At 35.3% G+C, this 15,472-nt stretch overlaps 1 protein-coding gene across 2 annotated transcripts; it reads left to right on the top strand.

Moving 5' to 3' along the window:
- The first annotated feature begins 4,398 nt into the window (after window positions 1-4,398).
- On the top strand, window positions 4,399-15,104 carry LOC122588769 (ABC transporter F family member 5-like). 2 transcript variants are annotated; one of them, XM_043760964.1, is made up of 10 exons: window positions 4,399-5,344; window positions 5,694-6,035; window positions 9,181-9,321; window positions 9,418-9,597; window positions 12,222-12,377; window positions 12,762-12,863; window positions 13,265-13,393; window positions 14,181-14,285; window positions 14,642-14,751; window positions 14,903-15,104. In XM_043760964.1, exons 1-9 carry the CDS (start codon window positions 4,499-4,501, stop codon window positions 14,735-14,737), a joined length of 2,097 nt encoding a protein of 698 aa, XP_043616899.1. In that variant the 5' UTR covers window positions 4,399-4,498; the 3' UTR covers window positions 14,738-14,751; window positions 14,903-15,104. The 2 variants fall into 2 exon arrangements, with proteins under 2 accessions (XP_043616899.1, XP_043616898.1); XM_043760963.1 differs by having other exon boundaries at window positions 14,642-15,104.
- Window positions 15,105-15,472: the final 368 nt, after the last annotated feature.

Below are 15,472 nucleotides of genomic sequence, written 5' to 3'. Positions count from 1 at the left end.
ATCAACTCTGCACTAGAACTCTGTAGTCAGCAGTGTCAGTAACTCAGTTGTCCAAAGATTCAGGGGTGACATGTTGAAAGATATTACTGCAGAGATTTCTAAGTCCATCCTCAGAACTCTACAAGATGGGTTGGTTCTTGGGGTAATAAAGATAATTGAGAACCAGTTGCCAAAACACTTCCCTGAAGAATTTACTATTATGTAAAAGGAGGTAATGGAGTTGAGGCAGACTATGAACAAGATCTCACCTGTATCTGACAGAACCTTTGACTCTGCAGATAGACATAAGCTGGATCTAGTATGGAATCATCTTCAGGCTGGAGATGCTTCCAAGGGGGGAAAGTCAAAAGAAATTTTAAAAGAAAAAGTTCAAGAATTTCCCAAGGACGTCTCCAGTGCAATCAATGTTGGTGGTGAACTTCAAACAAAATTTGAAGTATGGAAGAAGATTGTTGGAAAAAATGCACCTGGTACTGAAGCACGTGTTCAGGATGATGAGGAGGAGGTTACTGGTACTGATGCCAGTGAACCAGTCTTCGAGGCCTTTCCAGATATTCCAACAGAATTAAAAATGGTGAAAAGAAAGAAACATGTGATATCTGGTGGGGAACTTGAAGAAAATATTAAAGAAGACGTTGCTGGTAAGAAGAGTAATGAGGAGTTTCCTTCAGTGGATGAGGAAACGTCCAAGAGGTTAGAGCAGCAGTGCATTGCCATCAAAATCTTCAAACAAAATCTGAGGAATGACTTGGCTTCCCACAAAATGGATATGGCAAAAATGGGAACTCTGGATTAATACCATAATGGAAGGCTGGGTGTGCCTGTTGAAGTTTACAAAAAGATGAAGGATGATCCCAGAGTTCATCAATGTATAGTTGCTCTGGATGATGTTTATATCAGGTCAATATACTCCCAGGATGAATAGATGTATGATGCTGAAACTTAAGGGGATACCATATTGGATCTAATTGCCAAGAGAAAAGAAGCACTGGAGAAGCTTCAGACTCAAGTAAGAAGAAATGTTGCAGTCCTTGAAACTGAGTACAGGAAGAAATTCAAGGGTCTGTCGAAGCCTCCAGTGAGAAGAAGCAAAGCAGAAAGAGATGCTGATCTCAGTACTTTTATCCCTCTGAACACCTCAGAAAGAATTAACAAATCAAGTGTTTTGAAGGAGGTTATTCAGAAGGAGGTCTCTAAAGAAGTTGATGATATGATAAGGAAGGCTCAGACAAGAGAAAGGTATGATTATCTGACCACCTTCAGAGCTGATGCTAGACCAATCTTAAGTGCTGAGATCGATCTGGCAGAAAACCATGACAACTTCTCAAAGTTCCATGTCAAACTCTTCAGAGAAGGGAACTTTACCGATGAAAGAAAAGACACGTCAATTAGGGCATTCAGATGGTCAGAACTAAGAGAGATTGGCCTTTCATTCAGGGGTAAAGATGTTTCTCAGGATGTTAAGTATTTTATGAAGAGGATTGGCAAGGAATGGATGAGGAAGGAACTGATGGAGATGGAGCTGGGCTTAAGGACTTCTCTTACTACTTCATCATCTCCAGGTGTAAAGAGGAAGGCCACTAAAGAGCCATCTGGGCATGCTGTAAAGAAAATGGCCTGAATCTGATATTGTACTTGTATTTTTTTTGTTGATAAAATTGTAACTTTCCTCTAGTTGATGTCTGTAAATATAAGTTGCAATTTCTATTTTTCACAAGTACTTATCCAGATTAAGCCTAGAAATTAAAATGTATAAATTGGGAAAACTGATGATTTATAAAGTGGCTCTCCAGTAATTCAAATTAGACTTAGTCAAATTTTTCAAGGATTTCTCAAGCACAAAATTGTATAGATAAGAGCTTGAAAATCATTGCATAATTTCTAAACAAATAGGGGGAATTTGTTAGGTCCAGATTTACTGGACTCGCTCCAGACGTGATTATTGGAGCCCTCTGAAGATTTGTCCAGAAATTATGTGAAGACCAGTGAACAATTTACTTGTACAGGAATCTGGATTCCACCAGATTTGTTCACTGGACTTCACTCCAGTCAAGATCTTCCCACTGAAGAACATTCTCACTGAAGTCGAAGACTGAAGTCTGACAAATAGCGGAGCTCACTGGAAGACTTACCAGATCTCCTGACTGGAGTCCTTGTCAGTGTACTAGACCTTACAAGTCTGAACACTGATTACGAGAAATTGACTTTATGCCTTTACCCGGACAATCCATTTGTCCTTTGTTAAAAGCCTTACACGCATGTAAAGGTGGTTGGTTAATTAGAAGACAAGTCACTATCATGTGACTTTATTCTTGTACTTTAATCAATTCATTTAAGGAATTAAAGTAATTTCCTTAAATGCATGTAACCATATTTGTATGACAAAAAGAATATTTATTATTTTTGCCTATAAATACTAAGTCACTTCTTCGTCCAAATTACATACTTTTGCAATTTGGTGCCTTTGCTCAAATACTCTCGATCTAAACAGTTAAACTTCACAACTTTAAGTATTTCAGATTCCTTCACAACATTCTACACTTGTGGGTTAAACCATCGAGTGAGGGACTTCACATCTATCTTGATATATTTCGTGTCATCAACCTTATGTCTCTTATGCCTTCTTCTAGACTGATTAGACTCATCAGAATCACTAGAAAATCTGGGTGTATCATCAGATCTCTCACTAGGACCTTGAGACCCATCATTTCTTTCATCTACAACACGTTCTCTATGTAATCTTAAACCATCATTTTCTAATAGATTAATAACTCTACCAAGTGTTTCTTGTAGATCTTCAATCTGTCTATCTCTTCAAGTATTATGAGCTTTTTCTAATGTCATATTTCTTTTAAAAGCCATTTATATTCAACAAAATAACACCAACATATATAATCTGATCCAACAAACCAAACAAAAACCAAGGACTAAAAGATTAAGAAATCTTTTTTAAACCTAGCTCTGTTACCAAATTTGATGCGTAAAACACGCAAAAATCAAGCACAACGGAGATTAAACACAACGAAAATAATTATTTTTGATATTTTTTGGGTTAAAACAAGTCAACAAAACAAGACAATAAAATAAAAGGATAGATAAAAGAATCCACCACTAAGATTCGTAAAGGCCAAGCCACCGGAATCAATGATAAAGGAAACACTCCAACCCACCACTATGTTTGATAAAGATCGAATTACCACAAACACAGATAAAGGAATCGAAGATTTTGGATCTCACCACTATATTTGATAAAGGACGAACCACCACAAATATAGATAAAGGGATCACTCCAAACCACCAAGATCAATGATCTATAAAGGTAAATAAAGATTTTTAAGAAATAGAGGCTGCTCTATTAACTTCATTCAATTCGACATAAAACTGATTTTACAATGAGAAATACAACCCCTATTTATAGCCACATAAACTATTTCCCAGGAGTTATCGAAATAATAATAAAATAATCTAAAAGTTGTCATGTGCAAAGGACAACCATTAATTTATTAATCAATGGGAAATGGACAGATAAAGCTTCTAGAAAGATTCCTTTTTCAAGAGGGATCACAAACCGTAAGAAATAACATGGACACTCATTCCTTTGTTGTCATCTTCTTTGTACAGCTGTCATCCTTCATTTATTGGACCCCACATGCATGCATCAAAACACTTTATTAAGGTAACTAGAAAAACTGAAATCTGGACTTCCACTGGAGACGTACACCTGGAGCATCCATTTGGAGACTGGAACTGGTCACTAGAGAGACTTAGTGGACTGGTGGGCTTAAGTGGATAACTTCACTGATGGATTTCTGATGGTTGTATCTGGAGCTTCTTACCACTGGAAAAGTGTTACAACTGGTGGCTGAACTGGTTCAGCAAACACTTGTCTGAAATGGACTATCGCTGGCAGAATTAGCATGGCTTGCTCAGATGGTATCACTGGTTCAGAATTTTGCTTTACCTCAGAAATGGACTTCAGCTCAGAAATGGACTTCAGCTTAGAATTTAACTTCATTTTATAATCTTCTTTTATCTCAGAAATTCTGGTCAGTTCAGCTAATTTGCTTAGCTCACTGACAATAGTCAGTTCAGCGAATCTGGACATTTTCGCATCATCTACTTTTCATACTACTTGCTTTGTAATGTTTTGGGTAATTAATATGAAGTCAACATGGTTTAAATTTTCAATTAAAAAAAAAAAAAAAAAACGGATGGCCATCGTTGGTACAAGTATCGTACCATCTTGATTGAATTGATTTATTTGTGGCTTACAAATAAACAAGAAAGAAAACCCTCTAACAAATAAGAATCACAAATATATGTGGCTTAAAAATAAACAAAAAAATCCTCAAAAAAAATAAGAGTCACATGACAAATTTTATATAAAATTTCACACAAACACCATCTTCATTTCACCTCTTCAAAAACAGGTCTTGGTTGCAGTCTCCAACAAAAAAAAAACGAAAAAACAAAGGATTCTGCACCAACAACAATAACAATGGATTTAACCACTAAACTTAACCACATGGAACTTCACTCGACTTTCTTAACCACAACTGCTCCTCTCCTCCGTAAGCCCACTTGTTTCCGCCCCCGTTCACTTTCAACTAAAATATTCAACCAACATAATCATCATCATCATCATCATCCAGTCACTAAGTTATCTGCTGTAGCTATAGATACACAAACCACTACTGCTATTGCTAATGATGATATCGAGAGTCTTTTTTCAAAACAAGACGATGATGATATCGATTATAAAAGAAAAGGGGGGAACAAAAATGGGGCTTCGAGTATTTCCTCTGGTGTTAGATTAGAAAACATCAGTAAATCTTACAAGGGTGTTACTGTTTTAAAAGATGTCTCTTGGGAAGTTAAAAAAGGTGAAAAGGTTGGTCTAGTTGGTGTTAATGGTGCTGGCAAAACAACCCAGTTAAGGATTATTTCGGGTCTTGAACAACCGGACTCGGGTAATGTTGTAAAGGCCAAACCCAATATGAGGATATCGTTTTTGAGCCAAGAATTCGAGGTTTCCCTGACTAGAACTGTTAAGGAGGAGTTCTTAGATGCCTTTAAAGTGGAAATGGATATTTCAAACAGGTTAGATAACGTGCAGAAAGCTATCGAAGCTTCTGTTGATGATTTGGAGTTGATGGGGAGGCTTTTGGATGAGTTTGATTTGCTTCAAAGAAGGGCGCAGGCCGTTAATTTGGATATTGTTGATGTTAAGATTAATAAGTTGATGCCTGAGCTTGGGTTTTCCCCGGAAGATGCAGATAGGCTTGTTGCCTCTTTTAGTGGCGGTTGGCAGATGAGGATGTCACTTGGGAAAATATTGCTTCAGGTATATAAACCATTTCATATTTTGTGGTTTATACAACACATATGCAACATGTATGTATGCACTTGTTTAATAATCATCACTTTTTTTGAATTACCAACTCAGCGTGAGGTAGAGCCATTTTCGCTGGTTTTTGTCTTGCACATATTAGTGGATACAAGTGCATCATTGGGATAATTTATTAATGTTGAAATAACTGATTGAGCAATGTGTATTTTTGACTTATTTTTGAACTTTATATAACAGAAGAAATTGAATATTTATTTCTGACATAATGTGAAGCTGCCTAAAAACGTGCAACTTTAAGCATTTAACTGTGTGACTGATAGCCCCCATTCTGACTCTGTTGTAGGATCCAGATTTGTTACTACTGGATGAACCTACTAATCATCTTGATCTAGACACGATCGAGTGGCTCGAAGGCTATCTTAATAAGCAAGATGTTCCAATGGTGATCATATCTCATGACAGAGCTTTTCTTGATCAATTATGCACAAAAATTGTGGAGACTGATATGGGTGTTTCTAGAACTTTCATTGGAAACTATTCGGACTACATAATTGGTAAGGCATCATGGATTGAAGCTCAGTTTACTGCATGGGAGAAGCAACAGAAAGAGATTGAGCATACAAGAGGCTTAATTAGCAGGTTAAGTGCCGGGGCAAATTCTGGACGTGCCTCTACTGCAGAGAAGGTATCTCTTTTACTATACTTTTGTGGGTAATCTTGGCCAAGTGGCAATTTCTACCCATTATGGGTTAATAGGTCGATTTGTGTTATATTTTTTCTTTGTCTATCCTGTTAAATGTTTAAACTTTAAACTTAGAGAAACTAGCCACAGACGGATACCTAGGTTAACCATAAAATAAAGCTTTTTTTTATAATTCATTTCATTTAAGTGAATTTGATTATTTCAATCACATAGTTTATACAATGATATATACTCGTAAAATTTTAGTTATTTTAACACGGGTGAACACCAAGTGCTTCAAAGTTGTATCCAACTTGTCATGCTTTGAAATTGTGTATCGAACTTCTAAACTATCTCTTGTTTATATCAAACTTTCAAGTCATTGCTATTATGTGTAGCGGACCTCTTATAACATTTAAACATGTGATTTGACATTGTTTTTGATGACGTGACAGATGAGGTGGATATTTAGCTACGTTAGCAATAAAGGTAACAAACACTAGATGAAAAGGTAACTGGACATCTACAATAGCCATGAAATGAGAGTTTTTTACACCCATTAGACGGTTGAGAAGTCAGATACATTTTTCTGTAATTAGCCCATTTAACTTCCAAAAGACAAGAAAAATGTTTTGGGGATAAAACAACCACATTTTTTACAAATTTTTCGTTCTTTGCCAATTCTGTGAGGCCCACCCATATTGCCACGTTTATGTAAAAGCAATCTTTTTGGTCACTTATAAATTTAGGTCAGTCGGTTTCATGAAGGATTATTTCTTTGAAGATTGAACGTGCTATTTTTCTGGAAGGCATTAGTGATACCCCATTATTCACCAGGAAAAACCCTCTAATTGCCCACCTATAGGCACCCCATCAAATTAGAGGTAGGACCCCGCCCCCTCAGATTTAAACGTGTGTCCAAGTCCTCAAAGGAGGACTTCCATGCCACTAGGCTATCAACCCATTGGCAGATTGAATGTGCTATTAGCTCACCATTATGTCAAGCAACATTGAGGATTTAGTATTTTTCTTGATAAAACTAGATTTGTCTTCCGGCCTTCTGGGCGTTGCCCCCAGAAACATATAGTTTATTCTGTGTGATTATATGTAAAATTATAATGTGTCCGAAAAATCATACAATAACTAAATTAATGTAAATAATGACAATGAATAACAATAATGTAATGACTTATTATAAGTATCATAATATGTAGTCAAAATAAAATATATACAATGATACGAAATGGTTCGTTCTGATTGAAGTGTAAAGTTTAGGAAAATGTTAATACGGTCGGAGGTTATCCAATGCTTTGCTACAAGAGTAACTTGTTAAAATTATTGTTTAGATTTATAACAAAAACGTATTAATAAAAATAAGAACATGGCAACAAAAACTATATTAAAACCGACGGCGACAGTCTCATAAAAATTATAATATTTACAAATTATTATTATTACAAAATGACGTAAAAATAAATCTGAAAAGAAACTACAACTTAATCAATTCAATTGACAAGAAAACATTTACGTTTTACAAACCAAATTAATATAGTAATCATAGTAATATATACTAAATTAGTTAGGTATAATTTATTAAAAATGATACTTCAGAAATAAACACAAAAAGGTGGTCCCTTTGGCCCAACTTTGACACCATCTGACCAAATGAACGAATTGTTGAAAATGACAATAACTTTCGCCCTTTCGGAAACCAAAATAACTATAAAAAGATTCCGTAAATGAGATGGCACAAAGGCCGATACTTTTGATTTTAGTATATATATATATAAATATTTAATGCCAAAACACCCGGATTCGTGGTTTCTTATCTATTGGGAATTATAATGTTATATTCATGAGAAAGGGTATAGATTGCCGGGGACAACTTTGACCCAAGGTTGGCCATTGTCCACCCAACAAGAACGACTCCAAGTAATTCCCTTGACACAGTGGGCCTCAGCAGGAGGCCATATTCAACGTGGACATTTGAGCTTGACAAAGTCATACTTGGGGCCCATGTGTTTTGCGAATGTTGTCACCGATTGATCTATGATCAAGTAGTTTATGATGTTAGATTGTTTTGTCAAGTTATCTTCGAGTTGTTACATGGAAAACATAGACTGATATAGTTCTTAAAATTGATTGAGATGGGTGTTCCAAAAACTTTAATGAAATTGTAGCCACGTGCCCTTCTAGTGCATAATTACTTTTGCGAGGATAAAATTTATGCTAAGTGGACACAGATTTGGTTGATTTTGATATATGTACCATAGTAGATCTGCTCAATCTGATGTATTCATATAGATATACTGTTGAAATTACCAGATAGTGGAGATGAAGATAAATGAGAAGCTATGTATATACGTCAAGAAAGCTAAGACTCAGAAGAAAGATTGCTAGGCCCTCGGGAGGGCTTTCTGGGACTGGGTAGGGTTTTTTATAGAGCTAGGTGCTAAGGTTTGTCCATTGGGATTGGGCATGGACAAACCTCGACTGGGCCAACATTGATGTACTATTTGAATCGTATGATGATTCGATTGAATTGGATGAATTCAATTTGTTGTAATTTTGAAAATGCGTACCTTTGCCTCCCCCAGAATTGGGTTTTTTGCTAAATATAATGGAGCTCTGTAGCCATGACACATGAGAAATGAAAAACGGGAGGTTGTTTCATTTTAGGATGAATAATGATTCCTTGAACACTTGAAGATCTGAGCTATTTGGGTTTTTTCCCTAAAGATGTGGGCTTTTCTTTGAACATTTGGGTTGGGCTTTGAACATCTGGGCTTTTTATGATGAGTGTAAAGCAAACATGAATATGAGTGTGTGAGAGAAGCAGAATTGAAAAACACTTGAACATTTGGTCAACAATGTATAAATTCGAAAAGTTTGTGGGTACATCAATATTTGAGTTTAATGGACAACCATGTACAAAAGAAAAAGTACATTAATCATCCAGCGATGAATCTCTTCTAGATATGGTGACAACAATGTTTATAAATCCAATGCTTTTCAATTAGTGTTTTAGAATGATTAACTAAACCTGCGTACTCTTACTAAAGATGGGCATCAATGACCGTTTATATTAATTGTTTTTATTATCATTGTCATATCTGATATTCTTGTACACTTGTTTTATACAATACAGAAGCTAGAAAAGCTCCAGGAAGTGGAACTAGTGGATAAACCATTTATCCGGAAACAAATGAAGATTAGATTTCCTGAACGTGGAAGAAGTGGAAGAGAAGTCTTGACGATAAAAAATCTTGAATTTAGCTATGAGGACAAGGTAAGTAAGAATAGCGAAAGTATAGTTGAATCATTCGAGTTTTATATATGATACTCATATAGTATATCATTTTATGTAATGGTAATGGTTCTCCAGGTTCTCTTCAAAAAAGCTAACATATCAATACAAAGGGGTGAGAAAATTGCAATAATTGGGCCAAATGGTTGTGGAAAGAGTACTCTTCTAAAGTTGATCATGGGCTTACAGAAACCAAACAATGGGGAAGTAATTCTTGGCGAACATAACGTGCTACCAAACTACTTTGAGCAAAATCAGGTTATTTTTTTTGTTTATTGTCATTAGTTATAAATGGAAGTTATAACCACTACTAAGGTGGCCTAGTGGTTAGGAATCCTGTTTCCTCACAAGAGGTTTCAAGTTCAAAACCTTGTAAATATCTTGGGGATGGGCAATGGCTAGGAAAATGTGTCAGAAACGGATATGTGAGGCCTTGTAGGTTTGATTCAAAAAGACCCATCCCAGAACCTGAAGTAGAAAAACCGTCTCTGTGTTTCAGTTAGAGATGGAGTTTCTGACCCACTCATGAATTGGTCTATATGGATTTTGGTGTATCTGTTATCTACTTATCTCTAACGTGTAAGAGCAAAAGGTCAAATGATTCCAATGTGTCAAACTAGTTGAATTTGGGGAAAGTGTAAATTCAATTCTTAAACTCTCCTACATTCTTTTTAAAAGATTAGATTATTAGTATATTTTGTAGTTATATATGCTATATTGATTATTCCTTGGAAGTCTAAAGATTTTGGACAAAAGGTGTTCTTGGTTTAATTACCCATATTGACCAGTTATCCAACCCGCTTGATCCATCTATATTTCTAATTTCAAGTTCTTGACTTGGTTTTAAAAGGCGGTAGGCGCACAAACGCGACATGGTCCATTTCCGAAGCGAGCTTTTCGTACGAAAGGCACACATTTATGAAAAAAAGTTATAATTAATTTTTATAGTATTTATAGCACATAAAATACCAAAACACCATTGTTAAGAGCCTCATTTAAAGTCAGGCATTAATCAAATTTGGTATTTGAAAACAAACCTGATACGAAAATACGCTTGAGTTGCCCTGAACTTAATTGAGACAGAGTCAGCTTGGACTCGGCTCAGGCCATGATGATGATTCCCTCGATGGCACACTTTGGGAAGATGATTGGTGATCCTATCTACCCCTTAGGATTCACCTTACTCAAAAGGGAAGACCGAAACGTGGGGGAAGTTTAAAGATCAACTCGCAAATTCGTTCGATCTGGGTCAGCTTGGAAGAAGAGTCGGCTTGGGACGACTAGTCTGGGTCAGCTTGGGCAGAGTCAGCTTGGAACTGAATCAGCCTGGGATTTTCAAACACTTATCTATTTTGATGCTTTCAATAACCAGGTCAAGTCGTGTGATTAGTACGTGTGTGTGGCTGTTCTAGATGAATCTGAATAAGGATAAGAATTCAGTTGTGTATTTTTTGTCTTGTTTTGGTGACACCTGATCGTGGGAGAAGAATAATACAAGTGGGGACCAGAGAGAGAACCTTCCACTACCCTACCGCTGCAGATTGTGTTCTCTATTCCTATTGGTTGTTTTATAACAACCTTGTACTAGTTGTCTATGGTAGAATATTCCTTGTCTCTTGTATTTCCTCTATAAATAGAGGCTGCCTTTTATTGTAAAGATCAGAGTGTGTTTATGAAAGTTTGATAGAGCTGACTTCTATTCATTTTAAAAATCTTCTTTATCTTTATGGATCTTTGATCTTGGTGGTTTGAAATGGTCCCTTTATCAATAATCTTGGTGGTTTTTCCTTTATAGATTATTGTGGTGAGATCTTTAAAATCTTCATTACTTTTATCTGTATTTGTGGTGGCTCAGCCTTTATCAAATATAGTGGTGGTTTTGGAGTGTTTCTGGTATTTGATTCTGTCAGTCCTTTTACGAGTCAAGTATTAGATTCTTATCTATCCTTGTTTATTTGTTCTTCTTTCAGTTTATTTACACTGTTTCATTGTTGTACTATTTGTTCTTATAGTCACCTTGGGTGTGCTTTCTCATAAAATCCAGAAAAAAAAAAAAATCCTACAAAAATAGTTTATATTCCGCTGTGTTTGTGTTTTGTGAGTCGACTCAGTCTGGCTCTGAGTATTTCAGCTCAATTTCACATCAAAACCCCCAAAAGATTGTTGGTTTCCTTGAGGAAGAAGAAAAAAGAGATCAATTTTGTTGAGGAAGAAAAGGCAAGGAAAATTTTTTTTTTTGTTAAGGAAAACATTGTTTGTTGTGTACAAAAAGCTCACGAGCGCCTGGGCTTATCCAAAAGCTCAAAAAGCGCTCGCTTTTTGTACACCTTGCGCCTTGGGTACCAAAAAGCTCTAAGGATTGCGCCTAGCGCTTAACAAAGGTTCTTGTTGATAAGGACTATGTCCCTCCCAGGAAGGTGCAGTAATTGACATAGTATTTCATTTAATGGTAGCAGTAATGTGAGAAAAGGAGAATCTTGGATATGCAAACCAGAATTATGAAATTTGTTTATCCATCAGTCATCACATTGGGTGAACATGATGTAATTTTAAAAGGTTACCAGGAAAAAGGAATGTTGAGGATTTGATTGTAGATTGCAAAATGAAATATGTTGTTTTGTAGTCATTTATTCCATACCAATAATCCAATATACAACCTTGTCAATTTTTATGCTACACAAATGTGGTCCCACATCAACATTAGATATCTTTTGTAAACAGTATGATGGGCAAGTAGGACAACTTAACTTATTAATGAGGAAAGGAATAGTTGGCACTATTAGATAAACTGACAAGGGAGTATTTATCATGTTTTTGGGTTGTCAAAGTATAATATGCACTTATTCTACTTTCTAGTAATAAAAACCTGATCTTAATATCAGGCCGAGGCTCTTGACTTGGAAAAAACGGTGCTTGATACTGTCGCTGAAGTTGCAGAAGATTGGAGATTTGATGATATAAAGGGACTTCTTGGACGTTGCAATTTTAAGGCTGATATGCTAGACAGAAAGGTCTCTTTATTGAGTGGTGGTGAAAAGGTAAGTCTTTGTTGTATTCCATTAGCTACTGCATGTTTTCAAAAGGCAGTAAAGTATTTTTCTGCATTCCCTTTTCCCTGCGTTGACCCCTTTTTCAATTCTAATATGAAAAAAAATTCTTCTTTCCAAAGTAACTGCTATGAAAAGAAATTCTTTGAGTCTTATTATGACAATGGGAAAATAAGCAAATGTAACATAAAACTAATGCCAGGGCAAAGGAGAAATTTTGAACCTTTACTTGATGTCAAAAACTAGAAAATAATGCAAATTTTATGGGATGGAAGTTGACAGAGAGTGTTGAAATCTTTGTGTATGTTCTTGGTGGGGCATATATCGCCTTTGATCTCGTTGTGAGCAATGAATGAACTTGGTTATATATTTCAGGCGCGACTTGCATTTTGTAAGTTTATGGTTAAACCTTCCACATTGTTGGTGCTGGATGAGCCAACTAATCACTTGGATATACCTTCAAAAGAAATGCTTGAGGTTTGTGTTTATGATCTTTTTGTATATTACCTGCCGCGATATATCAGCTACTACCACAAATAGCTAACCTGCTACATATAATTGTAGCCAACATTTTCCCATGTGAATGATTGATTCTATAAATATTTTCAGTTTTCTTTTGACATTTTGTCTGAAGATCTAAAGAAATTATTAGTTGAGGACCTAGATTTGGAAAAATTGTTGGAATGTAATTGCAAAATGCTTATCCTACTTACGATTTTTGTCTTAAGTTGGTGGTTGCTGAAAGTTATAACATTGCTATATACCATTTTCTCAATTATAATGGTTTGTTTGCAAGTAAAAGTTAATCATTCTGGTTCAGCAGCTTATAGTTCTAAAACTATTGTCAAATAATGTTTTGAACACTGTTTGTTCACCAGGAAGCTATTGCTGAATATGAAGGAACTGTCATTACGGTATCTCATGATCGATACTTCATAAGACAAATAGTGAATAGAGTTTTAGAAGTTAAAGATGGAGACCTGGAAGATTATAATGGCGATTATGATGTAAGCGTATTCCTATTACTGAATTATCTTATTACTCTTATTATAGGTGCATGTTTTTCTCATAATAATCATGAACATGTGTGTGGGATTTAATAGTGAAATATGTTTGTTGAACTGTTACATAGGACCAAATCGAATTTAAGTTGTCACTAGTCAGTTTGATTTAGTCTTTGGTAATGCAGATTGGTCCTCCTTAAAAAAGTTTGAAATAGACTGATTTGTTAATTTCAGTGGTATATCTTAACAAAACCATAGCATTCATATCTAAGTGCTGTCTGTAAATGATTTATTTACTACATTAATCTTGCTTATGTGACAAAAAATACTGATACAGCTCTAGTTTAAGTTGTTTTTTCCTAGTTATTGGGCTCCCAGTTCCTGTAATAACCATATTTCAAAGATGTAAATGACAGATTTTATTCATTACAAGTTATTGATGCCGCATGAATCATGCGTTGAAGTGTATACAAGACATCTTCTATTGTCGTAAAATAAGAGTATCCAACAGATTTTACTCAAAACACTTTCATGAAACCATATGCCTAATTGAGCATTGCAGTTCCCAAAGGACAGATGATGTAGTAGTTAATTATAAGGAAACAATGAACTTCAGCCCCTTTTAGACAGGAACTAGTGAAATAGAGTTTTATCAGGATATACTATATTGTGATATCAGTGTAAAGCATACAAGATTACTTATTTGACCATCAAAACTCTTACTTCGTTTTTAAGATTTTTTAAATATTTGAGTAGCAGCATAAATCTTGCATTGATTTTGCTTTAACAGTATTATCTTGAGAAGAACCTCGAGGCAAGAGAAAAGGCTCTTGAAAGAGAAGCCGAACTAGAGGAGAAGTCTCCTAAAGCTAAAGCAAAATCCAAGATGTCAAAGGTAATAGTTTAATACATAACCATAGTTTTCAAACTATAACCTGTTGTGCACATTTATTCATTAATTGATTAATTTGCTATTAAGTTAAACATAGAGATGGCAAAATTGGTCAGGGATGCCGGGTAGCGGGCCTAAACGTATAATTACTGTTTTATAAAAGTTAAAAGCAGTCACACATTTCGTAAAAAAAGTTCAAACTTCATTTGTGAAATAATCACCAAACTTATATTATTTTAATAATCGTTTACTTGTGAAAAATGATATAACAAGATTTATGCAGTTAAAAATATCCAATTTTGGTAATAAAAAATTACACTATTAGTTAGAAACTTATAGTGATGTTGTATTGTTTGAAGGCGGAAAGAGAAGCTCGCAAGAAGCAAAAAATGCAAGCATTCCAGCAGGCAAAACAGAAATCTAAGGGGCTGAAAAACTCTAAAAGATGGAATTGAAGGAAGCACAAGAGGTGAATGGTGATATCCAAGTTGTTTTGTACATATTTTACCCAAAATATAGAGATAGATTATCAATCTTAAGCTACTTTTAAGCAGAAAAAAAGGATTATCTGGCGAAATTTATGAGGCAATGTGTTTTGTTTGCCGATGAAACCTATGCAGGCCGTGGACATTTATCTCAAATTTAGTAAAAGATGGATGCTTCATCTTTTTGGACCCGGGGATGCTTGATCTTATTTCGAGTCTTAATTCATATTTGGCATTTAGTCTTATTCGTCCTCAATCTCTAGTACGAGACTTGTAATAATTTCATTCTATATATATATATAATCAAAGCAAATGGATATGATTTTTATTGCGATCATATTGAAAGTTTTTTTTGTGGAATGGTGTAGTTTTCGATTTAAAGCAACCTCTTCCATCATAAAATGGTGAGAGCCTAGTGAGCGTGGAGTCGATTGTCTAAACCGTACCCTTTTACATCCACATTTGATAGGCATCTCAAGGTAAAGCTTCACAAAGTTCTTAATCACTGAGAAATTTTACTGGGGGTTGTTTTACACATTAACAAGATCAAACGCCGAACCTAAACGATGAAACTTCGGTGTAGTTCAATGTATAAATGTCAATATTGAAAGTTATATCATTGTTGCTTAAGATATTGGGTCTACTTTAATAACTCAAAGGCAAATTTATTTCGGTAAAAGGGTAAGAAAGTTTCCCCCTGGTGGC

This window comes from Erigeron canadensis, chromosome 2 (genome assembly GCF_010389155.1).
Source record: "Erigeron canadensis isolate Cc75 chromosome 2, C_canadensis_v1, whole genome shotgun sequence".
NCBI lineage: Eukaryota > Viridiplantae > Streptophyta > Magnoliopsida > Asterales > Asteraceae > Erigeron > Erigeron canadensis.
The sequence above is the reverse complement of the archived record's forward strand: the minus strand, read 5'-3'. Positions and strand labels throughout refer to the sequence as shown.

Bases quoted from the DNA above. Each gene is read 5' to 3' on its own strand.
- LOC122588769 (XM_043760964.1), top strand. From the start codon at position 4,499: ATGGATTTAACCACTAAACTTAACCACATGGAACTTCACTCGACTTTC. The intron at 5,345-5,693 runs GTATATAAACCA...ACTCTGTTGTAG, and splicing joins TTGGGAAAATATTGCTTCAG to GATCCAGATTTGTTACTACT. The intron at 12,378-12,761 runs GTAAGTCTTTGT...TATATATTTCAG, and splicing joins TATTGAGTGGTGGTGAAAAG to GCGCGACTTGCATTTTGTAA.